Source organism: Quercus suber, unplaced genomic scaffold, assembly GCF_002906115.3.
Source record: "Quercus suber isolate HL8 unplaced genomic scaffold, Cork oak 2.0 scaffold_331, whole genome shotgun sequence".
Lineage (NCBI taxonomy): Eukaryota > Viridiplantae > Streptophyta > Magnoliopsida > Fagales > Fagaceae > Quercus > Quercus suber.
Window position 1 is genome coordinate 9,801 of NW_027069784.1, and position 19,478 is coordinate 29,278.

General features: G+C 32.8%; 2 protein-coding genes across 2 annotated transcripts; both read right to left on the reverse strand.

The window, feature by feature from the left end:
- Positions 1-7,538: 7,538 nt before the first annotated feature.
- LOC112002134 (NADPH:quinone oxidoreductase) lies at positions 7,539-10,563 on the reverse strand. Its single transcript, XM_024034295.2, has 3 exons — positions 10,343-10,563; positions 10,080-10,268; positions 7,539-8,097 (listed from the first exon to the last, which is right to left on the reverse strand). The coding sequence occupies exons 1-3, from the start codon at positions 10,437-10,439 to the stop codon at positions 7,793-7,795; spliced, it is 591 nt and encodes a 196-aa protein (XP_023890063.1). The 5' UTR covers positions 10,440-10,563; the 3' UTR covers positions 7,539-7,792.
- A 3,137-nt stretch (positions 10,564-13,700) lies between these two features.
- Positions 13,701-19,279, reverse strand: LOC112002137 (NADPH:quinone oxidoreductase). Its single transcript, XM_065783170.1, has 4 exons — positions 19,270-19,279; positions 16,091-16,216; positions 14,810-15,001; positions 13,701-14,188 (listed from the first exon to the last, which is right to left on the reverse strand). The coding sequence occupies exons 1-4, from the start codon at positions 19,277-19,279 to the stop codon at positions 13,887-13,889; spliced, it is 630 nt and encodes a 209-aa protein (XP_065639242.1). The 3' UTR covers positions 13,701-13,886.
- Between the last annotated feature and the right edge of the window lie 199 nt (positions 19,280-19,478).

The window sequence follows — 19,478 nt, forward strand, 5'->3', positions numbered from 1 at the left end:
TCCGACGACGTTATTGCGGAGCTGAGTCTAGTTTATAACGATGGGTTCGACGATGCACTCCGTCAGGTGAGGAGGTTGTACCCGGAGTTAGACTTATCCACCGTCACCGTCTCTGCTCCCGAGCCGTCCACTGCCCAGCCCGCTCAGACGGAGGATACTGATGCTCTCTTTGATGAGGATGTCCACGAAGCTCCAATGGATCATACTGCTGCGGACAGCAAGGCTAAAGATGTTGGGGACCGTCCAGCCGAAGAGGGAGACGGAACTGCATTATCTTAATTTGTAATAACTTAGTTTTTTTTTTTTTTTTTTTTTTTTTTTTTTTTTTTTTTTTTTTTTTTTTTTCAGTTTAACATTTTTCTAAAATTAAAAAATAAATAAAATAAATATTAACTAAAGTCCAAAATTGCATTGTTTTGGTAAGTTGATGGTAGCAACTAACAAAATACTAATGGAGGACTCAATTGGGAATGAATAAAAATTAAAGGATTGAAACGACAAAACCCAAACTTAGAGAACTGAAATGAAAAATTGTGAAACTTAGAGAGTGAGTTTTGCATTTTGCCTTATTTTTTCTTTTTCTTCTTTCCCTGATTAGGAATCAATCATAGCACTTGTCAATTTAGTTTAGAGAAAAGTAATTTAATATTCACTACCAAATGTTTCTTTATTTACTAAAACAAAGAAAATTTCTAGATGTCTTATATTGTGTATACTGTATATTGTGACTGCACACATACTGGTAGAGAAGAATCCATTAAATAAATTTAGAAGTGCTTGATTAAACTCCTCTAGCACTAATAGGACAGGTACAAATTCTTTTATGTCAAACTACTAATTTTCACAAAAACTTAAATTCTTAAGAAATTGTGAATTATTGCCGCACATCCTTGGTGCAATTGTCACTTCACAAGTATAAGTGCAAGGATCGGGGTTCAAGTCTCCATAAAAAAACTCCACACACATATACACTTAGATTAGGCTAGAGTAGAATTTCTATGTATAAAAAAAAAATTGTGAATTTAATAATCATTTAATTATTATTCTAATATTCTCCCTCGCATAGGTTCAGTTTCCTCCTTAATAAATGAAACTTAATTAACATGTGATATTTTTAAATGGGAGGTAGAAGGATAATGAGATATATTATGGGAAAAGATTCCCCCATTCCCTCCTAGTTTTAGTTAAATTTGGAGGGAATGAGAGGATAGTCTCCCATAAGGTACTAAAAGTACAACTAATTGTTTCAAATGTATAAATGGTAAAAGTACTAATAATTGTTCCAAATGTATAAATTGTTATATTAGTGGTAAAAGTACTACTAATATGGTGTCAATTAGCCATTCCAGGAAGTACAGACATCAGCACAAGTTGACTGAAGAAAAGCATGATAAGGAGATATCTTTTTATATATNACCAGCAGGTAGCAACCCACACAAGCATATACCTTGGACGAACCATCCCAACACTTCACTCGCACTCTTACAGAAATTCCCAGACAAAGCACAAAGGAGACGGGAGAGAAAAGGAAGACTGAAAGAGAATTTGGGCTTGGGCTGAAGCCTGAACGCTCAAGCCCAACCCCGAAAGTGACACCCATTGTTCAAAGCTCACCCAAGTTTCAGGCAGACTCCCATTGATACGATCCAAATCCCATAACCCACACTAACCCAGGGTCCAAAGTCCAAACCCAGAAGCTAGCCCAAGCCCAAACCCAATTCCCTACTTAAGGTATTTTTTTCCATATATATAAATTTTTTTTTTTTTTTTTGTGTTTTTTAGAAGAATTTGTTCCTAAAATAGATAATTATGTTTCCATGACTAATGCATTAATTTTTCTTCCTACTACCCTTACATCATAGATCTCTGACTAATTAAACCAAAGTATACTCAATATATAATTATATATGTTACTATATGAAAATAGATAAGTAAATCTCCACAATTGAAGCATTTTTCATTTTTAAAAAAGAAAAGCTTTATTTTATTATTATTAAATTTATGTTTGGAGAATTAGAGATATAGATAACATGCTTTTATTCTTTTATTTTTAGAAGAAGAAGATTATGGATTTTGTTATTAAGGGCTACAGATATTTATTGCACTTGTTATCTATGAAAATTAAAATAAGGGTTTTCTTCGGTTTATTTATATTACCGGTATATGTTTAAGCATGTAAAGTGACGTTTATTATTTAAATTATTTCAAATTGATTAAATTTATATATGCTTCATAATTTTAAAACTATTAATATACTCTAACTGTGCAATCTCTAATTTATTTAACAAAAAATATTGTTTTAAAATGTTTATTTAAAGAATATTAGTAATGATTTAAAAGATAATTCATGAGTTACAATTTACAAATTGATTGGATAAAAAAATATTAATATTTTTTGGACCAATGTAAAGACTAACTTGATATAAATATTTCTATGGGAAAAATGTCAAGAGACCCCCTGAACTATGGGATAATGGTCATTACACCCCCCCCTAAACTTTTATTTTGGCCAATATACTCCTTGAACTTCACACATCTGCCAAAGAGATGCACATGTTATTTTGCCATTAATATGCTAATGGAATAGTCACATGACAAGTATGTGAACTTAAAAAAAAAAAAAAACCAAATTCAATCCCGCAAAACCCATATTATAAATTGTTCTTACTACTCTAAAAAAAACTCATATTATAAACTGTTCTTACCTCCAATTTCCATTAACTTGAATGAAACAAACAAGCTCACAAAAACCCCAACCCCAAAAATTAAACTAGACCATGAAACTCCAACAGAAACTCATTCGAATACAACAATTTAATTCTAGCAGCCTTTAATTGCAAAAGCACATGGTCCACCGAAGATTCCTCTTTCAATCTCAAATGCCCATGTTCTAACAAATCCTACTAGAAAAGCAAAACCATATACTATCATTAACTAGCCACATACCAATTGTGTTGAAAGATCATTGAATTTTCAACTAATAAAACCCATTAGCCATTTGCACCAATTACAAAATACCACTATGAACCTTACAGAGGGCATGAAGAAAACAAAATATGGTAATTAGATCATATGCTTGTGCGAACAAACCCTTCTTAGTAAACAAACTCAACTCATTATTTTGATTATCAGCCTCGAACTTGATGGATGTCGCAACGGTGATAATGGTGGCACAAAGAACTTCAGCCCCAAATCTTCTCTCTCTCCTAGGTTTTTCTTCTTTCCACTGGGTTTCACAATTGAATTTGGTTTTTAGAGTTCATGTGCATGTCATGTGACTATTCTTTTAGTATATTAACAATAGAATAGCAGATGTCTTTATTTGTCACATGTGTAAAGTTCAAAGAGTAAATTGACCAAAATAAAAGTTTAAAGGGTGTAATGACTACTACCCCAAAGTTCAGGAGGTCTCTTGGCATTTTTCCCTATTTCTATTATATTTATAAGAAAATAAAATATTTTATATCATATTAGTGTGTTACAAACATACCATAAATGTGTGTATATACGAGAGAGAGAGAGAGAGAGAGAGAGAGAGAGAGAAGAGAGAGAGAGAGAGAGAGAGAGAGAGAGAGAGAGAAGAGAGAGAAGAGAGAGAGAGAGAAGAGAGAGAGATGTTATTTTTTGGATTTAAAATTTCTGTACATATTTAACTTGGTCTTAAATAAATTTATAATTTCTCCATTGGGTGGCAGGTATGCTTTCTATTTCTATATTTAGATTTAGTACATACAATATAAAGGCTTTAATTTTTTTATTAACTTCTTCTATTGTGCTGAATTTGGGAATAAAAAAATTATAACATATAAATTTTCACTTTCTAAGTGAAAATTCTATTGTATCTAAAAAAAAAAAAATTCTTAAGGTAATATTTTTATCAATACGTAGAAATTACAACTATGAAAGTTATGGTTTAAATCCTTAAATTCCCTAACTACCAATTTTAAACAACTGATTCAAATATTGATTGGTTAGTTAATTGAATCACAATATTTATGTACAAGTACATTCAACAATATAAGACAAATCATAAACATATGCACATAAAGACAAATATATGTTCATAGAGTGAAAACCCTAAAAAGGAAAAATACTCTAAGGATGATTCTTGTGGGAACACAATCTATTTGTCCACTTTAGAGGGCAGGCCACAAGCATGCTTAGAGCGCAACGTCCTGAACTTCTATCCCCTGCACGGCTTTGTCCTCTTTGCGAGTGTGGAAGGCATGCTTAGGGGGGGTGCTTCTCTAAGGGATGTGGGACAGACGTTGCAAAGCACAAAGTGCCCCAGGACGTTGTGCTCTAAGCATGCTTGTGGCCTGCTCTCTAAAGCGGATAAATAGATTATGTTCCCACAAAAAGGTGCTTTTGAGGGCAGTGCCGATCTCAAGTATTGTCCGCTTTGGGGCAGGCTTTGGGCAAGCAAGCGCTTATCTTGGACTTGTACCCGCCACATATCCCGCACGGTTTTGTTGCCACAACACATGAGTGCACGGCACGCCTCTACTACTACTAGTAGTGGTACCCTTATGCCTTGAGCTCATGCTTATAAGGCATAGGGGGGGCGCTTCTCTAAGCGATGTGGGACGGACGTTGCAAAACACAAAGCGCCTAAGCATGCCTTCCACACTTGGAAAGAGGACAAAGCTGTGCAGGGGATAGAAGCTTAGGATGTTGTGCTTTGAGCATGCCTGTGGCCTGCCCTCTAAAGCGGACAAATAGATTGTGTTCCCACAATCCCAATTAACAATTAGACTGTAGAAGATGATTGTGGTACATCTTAATAAGAAAAACATAGGAAAGTACGAATATACCTTCCTCAATACAGAAAATGCAGGAAACTATTATTAAATGGCATAAGTTCCTCTAACTAAGATTGTTCCAAGCGAAGTTAAATATTAAGGTGAATTACAAACTATACAATAAAATTTGGAAGTGTTTGAATTTTACATATTGAATTTTGAGAATTTGAATTTTATCCCCTGAAGTTCTATTTTGTTTGCATTGGCAGCTCCCCATTCATTTTTTCCGTTAAATGTCACATAAGCTTATGTCTATTGAATGGCTTAAACAAGTGTGACAAGTTTATATGGTACTTAATAGAAAATATAAATGAAAATGTTGCTGATGTAAACGGGATAGAAGTTTAGGGAGTATAATCTAAATTCTGAAACTTTGAGTATAAAATTCAAATACTCTCAAACTTTATGAGTGAAATTTGTAATTCAGCCTATTAAGTTAGTAACAATTTTTCTATGCAAGGATGTTAACGACTAGATATAAAAGGCATGACAATATAGCTTCTTCAATGATATAGAAATTGGATTATTAAAAAAAAAAATGCTAATAATAATGTAATAATATACCTTCCTCAATATAGAAAACGCATGAAAATATTATTTTTTGGCAAAGTATAGAGACTAAAGACTTGACTCTTTGCTTGTCTTAGTAGGCTTGGACCAGTCTTTAATTTTTTTTTTTTTTTTTATCCTTCACCCCGTCATAGCTATCTATATTCGGCATGCGAAACTTGTGGGGTAGGGGGAAGGAGTTCACGGCCGCAGTGAAGGGTGAGTCGGTACGATTGACCAGATCGTCAAGGTCACTGGAGACTCGCCCCTTGAGGGCGTTCATCATGACCTCCATCTGTTCCCTCATTGCCTGCATCTCGGCGGCAATATGTGGTGGAGTCGCATCCGTGAGGGATGGCATGTTCACGTGCTGCCTCTCCGGCCTGCTTGGGGCGTGGCTGCCCTCAGGTCTCTCCTGATTCCTGTTTGGAGTGCTAGTCCCCTCCTGATCTTCTGGCCGGTTATTTAGTGCTGCATTCTTCTGGCGCAGCTGTTCCTCCAAGTCGAGGTTCTGTTTGGTGAGACGCTCCACGGCGGTACTAAGGGTCCGAACTTGTCTTTCGAGGGCAGTCGTGGGTGGTTCTTCTCCTTGCACGTCATTAGTAGTTGCCATTGAGCGAGTGAGTACCATGCAACCTTTTAGTCCGGGAAACGATAGTATGGCTTAATTACTCGAGCTTCCCACAGACGGCGCCAACTGATGAATCAAGAAAATTCACCAATGAGTCGCACGATGCTCCTTTCGCTTCGTATACTAACTTGCGCGAAACAAAAGAGAAAACCTATCGAAGGACACCGGTGTGATGCCGGCCAAATACCCTCCGAAGGTTAAGTCAGAAAGTATTCTCACAACTCTAGAGTGCTAGAGAGGGGTTAATTATCCGTACCTTGGCTTGTGAGGGTGTTGGGGCTTTTATAGTGGCTTAAGGTTGACATTCTTTTCTTGGCGCGGAAGTCTTTTCCTTATAGGACTCTCCTTGAAGAATCCTAAACGTGATGAATAAGTCTCCTCCTTGTGCAGAAGATCTTTACCAAATATATAAGATTTCCGAAGTCCTACTAGCGCAAGGACTCCATTTGGGCCCTTATGAGAGTGAGTCAAAATATCCCCCATTATGGGCTCAACAGGCCCATGGACAACTAGCCCACCATCCTTCACTCCGTCCATATCCGGCCCGTTCACATCAGGTCCGTCCAATGGAGGCCCGTGCAAATGATGGATTCGTCTATTCGGGCGTAAGTGGACCATATTCGCTCCGTTCAGTCACATAAGACATTCCAAAGTATTTTGTCCCTTTCATTTCAGTACATTAGTTCGGTGTCATATATCATATCCATCATAAGTAGATCCCATAATGAGAGATGCTTTTTGGTACTCTTGAACAACTGTAGTTCGTAGATAATATAAAACGTACTGAAAATTGAAACTTTGTGTTTGAGAAGTCAAATTGCAGGAATGCTAGCTTATATTCCACCATCCTATGACACAAGCCTAGCATCTGAGTGTGGTCGACTGAGAGAATTTATTACAAGTATGCATGGTCAAGGGTCATAGATGACAAATGACCAGTACTTTTGCTTGGACAAAGTTTATGGACACTGGACGCACGTATTGTGCCACAACTCTGGCGTGGTAGGTATGAATGGTGAATTCATGTGAAAACAATTGTTTAATACTCATAATTGATCATATTAAAGTTGTGGGAAAAATTATAACACAAAAGTTGTAATCATAGAAGAATCATTGGACAAAATATTCCACTATTTTCTTCATGAAAAGGAAATTCCTGAATCAATCATCTATATCTTATAATAGTATTACATATTAGGTTATCAACATGTTATCAGTTAATCATATTATTATGCAAATTGTAATTCTACTACAGGTTGGATAGACCCAGTGTGCTTATATTCTTCTTCTTTGATGGATAAATTCGAAAGTTACAAACCTAAATGGATTGAACCCATGATCTCACTTTCAACTTGTTTACAAGGTAAGACACGCTCTTTGGTCCAAGGACCATTGGCACTGGCTTTTCATCACCAAGCATTGCAATGAACAATATGAACAAAAGCTTGACTACTACAAACAATTCTCAGAAAACTTAGCACATGACATGCCAAAAGAACATGAATTTAAGTTTTCTTTCCAACTTTTAATTTACTTTCATAGAAAATAATTAAAAATATATAAATATTAGTAGACTTATCAATTAAATAATTAACATAAAGAACAACTTCAAATAAAATGGAATGGAGCATAAGCGTACATGTGGCCTACCCCGACTAGTCTATTGAAGATTCATAGGCAACTCTAAAATTCGAAATTAAGGCTTCTTGTTATTATTGTTGTTGCAGTAAATAATCAGATAGGTTGTAATGCCAGCATAGTACATACCAAATCACTTATTAATTTTCATCAAAGAATAACAAATTTTTTCTCAGAGCTTTCCTTGGAGGCGCAAAGTAAATCTCTGCAAGGATATAAGAATTTCCTTCAACTTCTCCTTGAATGATTCATCAACCAGGTTACCATTGCCATCAAACTTTGCAGGATGTTCGTGTGCGTTCAAGAAGAACTCAGGTTTATTGATGAAATGAAGATCTAGAAAAACTCCAATTTGGCGAAGGTGATACTGTGACCGACTCCCACCAGAACCTCCTGAAGCACTTACAATTGCAGCTGCTTTATCAGCCCAAACATTTGGTGGTCTAGATGCCCAGTCAATTGCATTCTTCAGAGGTGCTGATATAGAACAAGAGAGAAAAGAGTTGGCAAAACATAATGCAGAAGTTACAAGAACTTAATTTCATGGCAATGCATAATCCTAATAATATCTTGAATAAAACAATATAACATATATAGACTGCAAACTAATTAAGTACTCCCCCTACCCCTCTCGTTTTCTTTTTGACAATTGAACAATATAGTTAAGGATCCATTAATGCCATTTACACACGGGAAAGTCAAGTATTCTTGCATGAGACTTGGGAAGAAGGCAAGCGTTTCCATTTTTATCGGTTGTGAAATTCCTCGAGTTGACTCAAACACCTCTGGTTCTCAATATATATTTAACTATGCATAGGATAAATATTGTTACATTAAATGATTAAATTCACTATTGCTTAACAACTTAAGTTTATAACTAATCGGATAAATAATTTATTATTGTATCTAAGTAAGAGGCCTTAGATTCAAATCTTGTTAATAAGAATAGTTAAGGCCAACGCATAAAGGGAGAGTGTTGAACTAAATAATTAAATTCAACATTTTCCTACCCCTTAAATTTTTGGAAAAAAAAAATTGTTAATCAAATATTAGAGATGAAAGAATATTTATCTCCGCCTAAGGAATGCTTGTGCCTAATAAATCAGCTTTGTATTTGATTAGAATAATGTAGCATCAAGATAGAAAGAAAACAGTGCCAGAAATTGAAATCTTCAGAATGGCTACAGTAAATGACAATTTCACAAAAACAAAAGTCAACAACTCTTGAATCATTTGAATTAATGACAGAAAGCAATATGAAAAGGATTATATTACTACATATTGCAGCATCCGAAGGAAGCAACAGCTGAATCCTATGAAATTGCTGCATTAATATAGTAAGTAAGAAAATGTCATTTTATCTGTGTCTCGCTCTATTTTATTTGTGGTCTACAGCTTTCATTGTATATGTTAATACTATATTTAGCATTCATAATAGTGCCATTTGCTTTGGCAATAGAGAATTTTGACCGTTGATTTTATGCGTTGTGGACATGTGGTTTGCAACTTCCACTATTGATGTTTTATTATTTCAATTTATATTTAATTTCTAGTTTTGTATATTTTATATATATATATATATATTGATAATAGTAACATGTGTTCTTATTTATTGAAGTATTGAATTCATTTTAATTTTTTGGTTTATTATAAATAATTTTAATGTTCGTTTGGATTGAAATGAAAAATTAAAATTATTTCACTATTCAATTTATTTTTGCTACTATTTATGGACCCCACTGCACTTTTTGACACTATTCATAGACCCCACTATACTATTTCAACTAATTTTTACCTTTATCTACAATATTTTTAACAATAATTTTCATTTTCAGTAAAATAAGCAATATCCACATTAATTAAGTTAAAATTAGTTTATGAAATAATTTTTTATTTTTTTTAAGAATAGTGTTTTAAATCTATAAATCTGATTCATGATGATTGCTCTCATACCAATTTATTTTCCATGTAGGTGAAAATCAAACTTCAGATATCTTTTATGTTTGACGAGGAGAGTTTTACTAATTAAACTAACTAAAACCAACCAAAACATTTAATAATCATGATATATATATATATATATATTTTTTTTTTGTCATATTTAACTTGGTCCCCTTAAAACAATTCCCGACTCCACCAACCATCTTGGCTCGTAACAAAGAACATCAATGAAACATCAGGAGTTGTTGAAGCTCCTTAAAACAATTTGTCATCTTGAAACAAATTTTACTGGGTTCAAGATCCTTTAAAAAGCTTTTAATTTTTTCTCTTAAAATATAATAGCTCCTCCAACTTTAGGAGTGTCATTCTGATACACCTCATGGAGGTTGGGTTTGTGAAACTTTCCCAAAATAAAGTCTAACACAAGACAAAAATTTGTATACCAAAACTGAAAAGTTACAAACCACACACCAATTTTCCAAGACTAATGAATAAAATGAAGGTATAGAAAGGAGTACCTGAGACTGAGAAGTTGTACTCGGGCGAGGCAAAGAGAATGCTATCAGCTTCTTTAATCTTCTGGCGGAAAGCTTCAACAGTTGGTGGGAAAGTTCCATTTCCCTCTAAATCAGTGTTGAGCATAGGCAAAGGTTCAATGTCTATGTACTCTATTTCCAAGCCATCGATGGACTTGCTCAGCTCGATTGCTATAACCAAACACACAAAAAATTAAAACCCAACTCCTGAAAACAAAGTAGAAGAACAGAAAAAACAAAAGTACCTGAACGAACTAGGCCACGGTTGTACGAGGCTTTACGAAGAGACCCACATAGAGCCGCCACTTTAATTATTGGTTTTGCTGCTACAACTGCCTCCATTTTCTCTCTCTCTCTCTCTTAATCTCAGTTTTCCTCTTATGTTTCTGGGTGTATCTGAAAGGATGTGCCGGTATCTCAGTATATAGACGAGCAGAGAAAATAGTTTTGAGTTCTTCTACCGCCACAATAATGGAGGGTGCATGTTTTATAGCTTTTTTTGCGTCTGCTATGTCTGCCTAGGTGGCTTTGACCTTGACCAGGAAAAGTATATAGATGTAACGCCATTCCTTTGTTTCGTAGAAGGGTCTCCAAATTAGAAAGTTTTCAAAATATGAAAAATATAAAAATTTATAATAAAAAAAATTAGCTTTTTTCTTTTTCTTTCTACATCAAATTTTCTAAAAATATTTCCTATACCAATGTTTTTAAAGTATTTGTTAACTTTTTCTTTCATGAAAAATTCCTCTTTTATTCCAAGATTTATTCATTTGTTTATTACACAGTATCCTAATTACATTTTACAAATCTAAAAGTGTATAATTTGAAACATCAGAAAATTTTAAATGATGTAACAATATGTATATTGTAAGATCTAAAATATTAAATTTGAACCATTAAATAGATGAAATGGACATGTTTGAAACGAAAATGACCCTATTTTGTATTTTGCGGTCTAAAAAGGGAGAAAATGGGTGTAAATACGAAATTACAAAATTGACCCATTATCCCATTGTTTCAATCTACAATAAGGTATAATACTAGTGATTTAATTTTATTCTTCCACTTTTTTTATTTTCTGAAATCTATACTAAATATACGTGATGAAAAATTAAAATTTTTTTTATTATTCTTAACATTTTTTATTCTCCCACTTTTACATCTATTCAACCAAAGAGTATCTTATAATATTTATCTGAACCGTTATTGAAAATATTTATTTCAAATGAAAATAATGCAAATAGGAAGAGTGGGGAGAGATGGAGAGTGTTGATGGGGTTAGTCTATTATTAATTACGTAAGTGATGAGGTGATCATAGGGTAAGAATAAATTAAAAGAGAGAAGTTCATGTATGTTGACATGTGGGTTGGTCTATTACGTAAGTGATGAGGTGATAGGGTCAAAACTAAGAAGAAAAACTCATTTTTGTGCAATTGTATGTTAAGACGCATCATATCCTGATCATTGGCCCTGTCTTCTTGTTCATTTTACATGTTAATGTTCTATCATTGCCACTCATTAAGATTGAAAAATGAAAAGATGTTAACTGGTAGTCTAGGTAAAATTCCTAGATCAATAGTCCATCGATTTTTGAAGTCACTCCTGGTTTATGTACTCCTTCATGCTTCATATATAGCATCAATTAAGTTGAGGAACTTGGATTCTCTGGTTCACATTGCATAGATCCAGCTTTCTTTAATGGTGGAGTATGGCTGTTGCGGAACAAAAATGATTTGATAATTGAAGTAAATTCATCACACCGGATTTATGCAACAGTACATTTTCTTCCTCATCCAGGAAACTGGATTCTATGTGGTACAGAAAAATCTTCCGAGTCAAATGCTACACATGTGGAAGATGATAATACTCTCTGTTTGTGCATATCTTCTGACTCTACTCTCTCAAGATCAAGAGTCCATCGATTTTTGAAACTTTTTCACAATTTCTCTCTTCTTCTTTGTTTCTAGCAAGGACTTGAAAATTGAAATTAGTCCTTTGTTTCTATCATGAGGAAATTTTTTGAGGGTCTCATGTTAATTTCATACATATAATATTATGTAGTCCTTGTAACTCTTTTTGCAGTCATCATAAGAAATACTATTGAACATGTCAATGAATGTTACCCTAGTTTTAAGTGAATTACGTAAATTTGGTGTTCTTGTGTGTACTTTGATCTTTTTATTTTTGTTGTTTAATTATCTTGGTTGCATGTGAGAGATCTTAATTAACTATCACTTATTCCACAAGTTTATGTTTTTTTTTTTTTTTTTTTTTTTTTGAGGGGGTCCACAAGTTTAAGTTAATAATAAAAAAAAAAAAAGTGAATTTAATCCAATCTAATAACTTCATAATGAGGTAACCCAATTAACTATTGAATTTAATTTTTATTTTATAAAAACTATCATAATGAATTAACCCAATCATCTGGACCCTTTTTTTAGCTGAAAGGTTTAATATATGCCATTCACTCAGGCAAGGACTATCATAATGAGGCCTTTTCCATGATAATTGTAACGTGGTTTGACTTTGGCAATCAAAATCAAAGTCACACACGATGTCCAAAACCAAGTTACACATGGTGTTTAAGTCCCAGTTGGTTTAGGACTCTTGTAGCCGTCCTAACACATTGGAAATACTAGTCAAATATATATATACATATATATATATATATATAAGTGAAATTGACAGAGTTAGGATTTCAATTTTAAGAGGGCAAGATTAAAATAAAATATTAAAAGTAAAATTAACCAAAAATATTAATTGATAAAAATAACAAAATGAATAAAAAATTGCAAACAAATGTAACTACAAACATATGTTTTATATCATTAAAATAAAGGAACAAATATAATCAATGCATAGTTACTAATAATCAAAGGAAGAGATTAATCTAAGTACATAAATTTTAGACATTTAATTTGATTCTTTAAAATATATTAAGAAAATAAATCCATCTTACTGTATTAACTATTAAGAATATAGCAAATATCTGTAAAAGTTGAAGGTCCTCAGCACTAACAAATTAAATTGAGGCCTAGAAAAAATAAAAATAAAAATGTTTCTCACCAAAATAGTTTGGAGAGAACCACTTCAAAATTTTCTTTTATCTTTTTATTAGATGTGAATTTTGAAAATCTCACCGTTAAATTATATTTTCTTTATATTCTTAATATAAATATTAAATTTCATTCAAATTTGATAATATTTACTATTTGATCAATAAACTTATTTTTTATGCATAATTTTATACTACAAAAACTTAAAATTTAAACATTTAATTGATGACATAGCTATTAATCTTTGGTTTTTTTGAAATTTTGTAACCATGAGGATATAATAAAAACATGCAATCTAATGGTCAAATTTTTAAAATTCACATCTAATAAAAAATTATTGGAAGAGTTTGAAAAGTTTCTTTCTAATCCCTTTCAAAAAAAAAAAAAAAACTCAACTAATTCCCTATATAATAGGCAACACTAGTATTTTACTTTAGTTAATTGCACATTTTATTCCCCACTTGGGCTTGATTATTTAGCACCCATAAACAAAAGAAATTGCGTAGATCTAACTAACGAAAAACAATAATTTCTCAGAAACGGGAACAAAATTTTATTACCACATTACATACCAAAGAAACATTTACAATAAGTTGAGCTAATTAAATGCCACTGCAGCACGACCAAAATAAAAAGGAAAATAATGACCCATACAAGCCTCACCCCCATTGCATTAAAAAAAATCATATATTTTTGCCCCTTCTGTCTGAGAATTACACACATATTATCTTATCACTTGCCTTGAATACGCAAAGTAAATTCATGCAAGGCTAGAAGAACTTCCTTCAACCTCTCTTTGGTCTCTGCATTGACCAAGTTACCATCTTTATCAAACTTTGCAGGAGGCTCGAATGCATTCAAGCAAAACAATGGCTTATTGATAAAATGAATATCAAGAAAAACTCCGACTTGGCGAAGATGATACTGTGCTCGTTCGCCGCCACCACTTCCTCCAGTGCTTATAATGGCAGCAGCCTTGTTAGCCCAAGCATTTGGTGGTCTAGATGCCCAGTCAATAGCATTCTTCAAAGGTGCTAATTAAGAAAAGAAAGCATAATACACGCACAAAAATTATAAGCTATATTGTTATAAATCTAATATTCTTTTTCTAGGCCGAAATTAAATAAATCTTGTATAATCCATAAATTGGTTAAGAGCCAATTCCTACATTTGCTATGTATGATTCTAATCGTTTTTAATTAAAATTCTCTTATATTCTAATGTTAGGTTTGTTATGGCATGCATGCATAGTTAACCTTTTTTTTTTTTTTTTAATAACAAAAAAAAAAGATATATACTTCAAAAATTTTCTCTTGGTATCAAATTAAATTTCATTTCAAAATAGATGAGACATGGACAGAAAATCATATTATTTCTGATAAAATCACAAACTTCTCCTCCAAACTAGATTTTTTTGAGGGTGGTTTGTTAAGTGTTTTTGAAGTAGATTTGACACAACTCTCTTAGGTTTATATATTAAATTATAATGATTTTTACAAAGAATAAATTATAGTTCAATAATCATCTCTACGCACAGAAAAATAAACCACTTCAAGCACTTCATTTCTCAAGATTCTTGAAAATAATTAATTAGCAAACGCCAATTTCGACGAAGAACATTTCAATATATTGGAGAATGAGAGAAAAGAGGGTACCAGCGAGGGAAAAGTTGTACTCAGGCGAAGCAAATAGAACACTATCAGCTTCTTTTATTTTCTGACGGAAATCTTCAACTTCTGGTGGAAATGTTCCCTGGCCTTCAAGGTCAGTATTTAGCAAAGGTAGCCGGTCGATTTCTATGTACTCTATTTCAATTCCTTTGACTGACTCTTGGCTTAGTTGGATGGCTACAACAAATTTTTATCATATCAAAAACTCATTTCACATAGAGAAAAATGTATCAGAAAAATTAAGGAAATAACTAATCAAAAAATAAATATCCTTATATAAAAACATGGGTAAAATCTAACTCAAGATAATTTAATTAGTAAATAGTTCTTATTCAACCATATGCTTTTTTTTTCCTTAAAGTAACAATGCCAAAAATTAAGGAAATAACTAATCAACAAATAAATATCTGTAGGGGTGTTAGGCCCAGCAATATATATATATATATATATATATGTGTACATATTGGACCGGAGGCCCAATTCGAGGACATAAAGTAGTCCGAGAAAGTGTGAACATTATTATGGGAGTCTGTGTTAATAAGTGAAGAGGTTAGTTTTGATCATAAGGATCCATGAGGGTGGTCTGAGGATAAATGCCTCCTTGGTTGAGTAAAGTCGAGGTCTAAAGGGGTGGTCTGCCATCCAGGGTAACGTTCCAGAAAATTCTATTAATACAGATAATCATCACAGAAGCGCAAGATAGAGGGAAGTCCTAAAATATCTAAAGAGAAAACTACTATCACTGTATTGAATGCTTTGTAGCTAACTCTTTGGCCACAATAATGAGGAAGTGATACTTGAACAATAATGTTCAGCCTTATAACTACTACCAGAGACTTCAGGAAAGTACTGATGGGACAAGAATCAACACCAGCAATCTACTGTACACATGGAGGGTTGAGATGAAGGAAGGAAGAGAGTATAGATCAAGAAATTAAGAGAAAAACATTGTATACAAAAATTAAAGAAATATAGAAAGGTATATTTGACTGCGTAATAAGAGATCGACTTCTTAAATAGAACATGAAAGGTTATTAAAATGGGACATGCTTTTAGATACTCTTATTTGTACAATTGTTTATATATTTTACACATTGAATCAATTAAAGTTGAAACTTTTTTTGTTTTTGAGAAGCCAAATTGCAGGAATGCTGGCTTTTATTCCACTATCTCATTTTAATTTTTCAAAGATTGTGAGTTTTTCTTTAATTAGAGTTCCCCGCCCCCCCACCCCCCCCCCCCCCCCNGCTTCTTTTATTTTCTGACGGAAATCTTCAACTTCTGGTGGAAATGTTCCCTGGCCTTCAAGGTCAGTATTTAGCAAAGGTAGCCGGTCGATTTCTATGTACTCTATTTCAATTCCTTTGACTGACTCTTGGCTTAGTTGGATGGCTACAACAAATTTTTATCATATCAAAAACTCATTTCACATAGAGAAAAATGTATCAGAAAAATTAAGGAAATAACTAATCAAAAAATAAATATCCTTATATAAAAACATGGGTAAAATCTAACTCAAGATAATTTAATTAGTAAATAGTTCTTATTCAACCATATGCTTTTTTTTTCCTTAAAGTAACAATGCCAAAAATTAAGGAAATAACTAATCAACAAATAAATATCTGTAGGGGTGTTAGGCCCAGCAATATATATATATATATATATATATGTGTACATATTGGACCGGAGGCCCAATTCGAGGACATAAAGTAGTCCGAGAAAGTGTGAACATTATTATGGGAGTCTGTGTTAATAAGTGAAGAGGTTAGTTTTGATCATAAGGATCCATGAGGGTGGTCTGAGGATAAATGCCTCCTTGGTTGAGTAAAGTCGAGGTCTAAAGGGGTGGTCTGCCATCCAGGGTAACGTTCCAGAAAATTCTATTAATACAGATAATCATCACAGAAGCGCAAGATAGAGGGAAGTCCTAAAATATCTAAAGAGAAAACTACTATCACTGTATTGAATGCTTTGTAGCTAACTCTTTGGCCACAATAATGAGGAAGTGATACTTGAACAATAATGTTCAGCCTTATAACTACTACCAGAGACTTCAGGAAAGTACTGATGGGACAAGAATCAACACCAGCAATCTACTGTACACATGGAGGGTTGAGATGAAGGAAGGAAGAGAGTATAGATCAAGAAATTAAGAGAAAAACATTGTAGCAATTAAGAGTTGAACTTATAATTAAACTTGAGAGAAACATATAAGAATTGATGTCCTCAAATTGTGCCAAGGATGATTTTCTTTAGATTAGCCTAGTCTATCTTTATTTTCTTATCATTTTGATCCACTTTATTTGTTGTTTAATTCATTAAAACACAGTTTTCCAACTCACTATCTACAAATTCTTTGTATTGGGCTCTTTGGGCCTAAGTTCATCCATCCTTTGAGCTTGAGAGCCAAATTGTGTCCTTACAATATCCTTATATAAAAACAAGGGTAAAATCTAAGTCAAGATAATTTAATTAGTAAATAGTACGTTCTTATTCATCCATATGCAATTTTTTTTTAAGTAACAATGCCAATAATTAAGTGTGAATTCTTCTAAGCTTCTTATTGACTTGTGAGACATGCATTTCAATGAATTAATTGTTTCGTTATCTTAATGTGTTCTACAACTTATAATACTAGCTAGGAACATATATAATTTTTTGGGAAATTTTCATTTTAAACCTTGTAGTTATAAGGGTGTAACAAATTCAACCTTGCAGTTTTAAAAGTAAAAAAACTAAAACCTAATATTTTAATAAATAAAAAATTAAATCTTAAGATTTTAAAAAATAACTAATTAAATCTCAACCTATTCAAAGGGTACAACATTAAATTATAAATTAATTATAAGGTTAAAATGATTTTTTTTTTCTTTTTCCATTTTTTTCACAAATTGTTAAGGTAGTAAATTATGAATTTAATTAGTTACATCTTTTTTCACAATAAGTTATGTTAGGTTCTAAAAATTTAGGTTTAAATGTTTAGAATCATATTTTAAATGTGTTGGCAAACCGAAAACAAAACATGTTTAGTCTATGTGTTAGGCAATGCTTAAAGGTCTAAGTTTTAAGCTTCAAGTTCAACTGACTGCAGAAAAAAGGAGACACTTTCTACCTTGCTCGACCAATCGAGAATTAGGCTCGATCGATCGAAAATTTCAAGAAAAGAAATTCTGCAGATTTTTAAATCAAGCCCAAGCCCACGAAAATATTTAGGGTTTCATTCAAATTTGTCCACATATAAAATGGAAACCCTAGCTACGTTTTGAGACTTTTGAAGACTTGTGTATTACTCTTTATAAGATTTGAGAGGTTTTATACCTTTTAATTACACAAGAATCTACTAAAGCAAGATCTACAATCAAGTGTTAGTAGAACCTAGTTGCTGCAACAAGATCATTAATGATGGTGATCTGAAACTTTTGAGTAAGATCTCAAAATCACAAGCAAGGGTGCTTGTGTTGCTGTAAATCCAATGAGAGAAGGAATTCATGGATTCAAAGTTTGCACGTGATCGTATTAGCAAGTTACTACATAAGGTAGCAATAAATTTAAGGTTAAATCTTTTGTAAAGATTTCAATTCTCTTATAGTAGATTTATTTTATCTTGGGGATAGTTAGAACCCCCACCCCCCAAACAAAAAAAAAAAAAAAAGGTGACAAATTTGTGGTACATATTTTTATAATAAAAACTTAAAAATAATAGAAACCAAAAACTATTCCTTACCCTAAAAGCCTTATGATTATTGACACTTCTTAATATTTTTAACATCTAAGTTTTCAAATCTCCATCTTTTGGGTTAAAGGGCAGGCACATTGTATAAACAACACAAATTCAGTCTGTGATGCACATGGGCCGGCCTATGAAAAGACCAAAATTTATCTGGCCCTTGACCACACCTTGGAAGACTTGTTAGTTGTTACTGATAAATCTGAACAATACAAAAATTAGGCATCTTGGACTAATCTTCATACAACCATCACCTTTATAAATCTATTTACGGATCCATAAAACTCATCAAGAAAGATCATATACCCGCGGTGATCCCATGAAAGCAAATTTTGTAACAAGGCCGGGATTTATATATATAGGTGGTGTTTGTTACACACATCTTGTTTGCGTGTGTGCGTGTGTATATATATATATATAATGCTATTCTTGTATGAAAATACCTGTTGTCAAGGATTGAACTTGAGGAACTCAACTTGCATGTCAATACTATGACACACGCCTACCATCTGAGTGTGATTTACTGAGAGAATGGATTATACACAATGCATGGTAAAGGGGTATAGACGTATAGTTGAAGAATGTCTCTACTTTTTACTTGGATAAAGAGAAAGTTTGTGAACACAATTTTTATGTCAAAATTTTCATATGATTGATTATGAGTGATAAAGAAAAAGTGGCAGGTCCATGTGAAATTAAGTAATTGTCTACTACTCACAATCGACCATATCAGAGTTGTGACAAAAATCATGTTACAATAATTGTGGTCATAGAAAAACTGTTGGACAAAATATTCAGATATTTTCTTTGTAATAAAGAAAACCTTGAATCAATCATCTATACCTTATAATAGCATTACAAATTAGTAGGTTATCAAAACGTTATCAGTTTATCAATTTGCTAAATGTAATTCTGCTACAGTTTGGA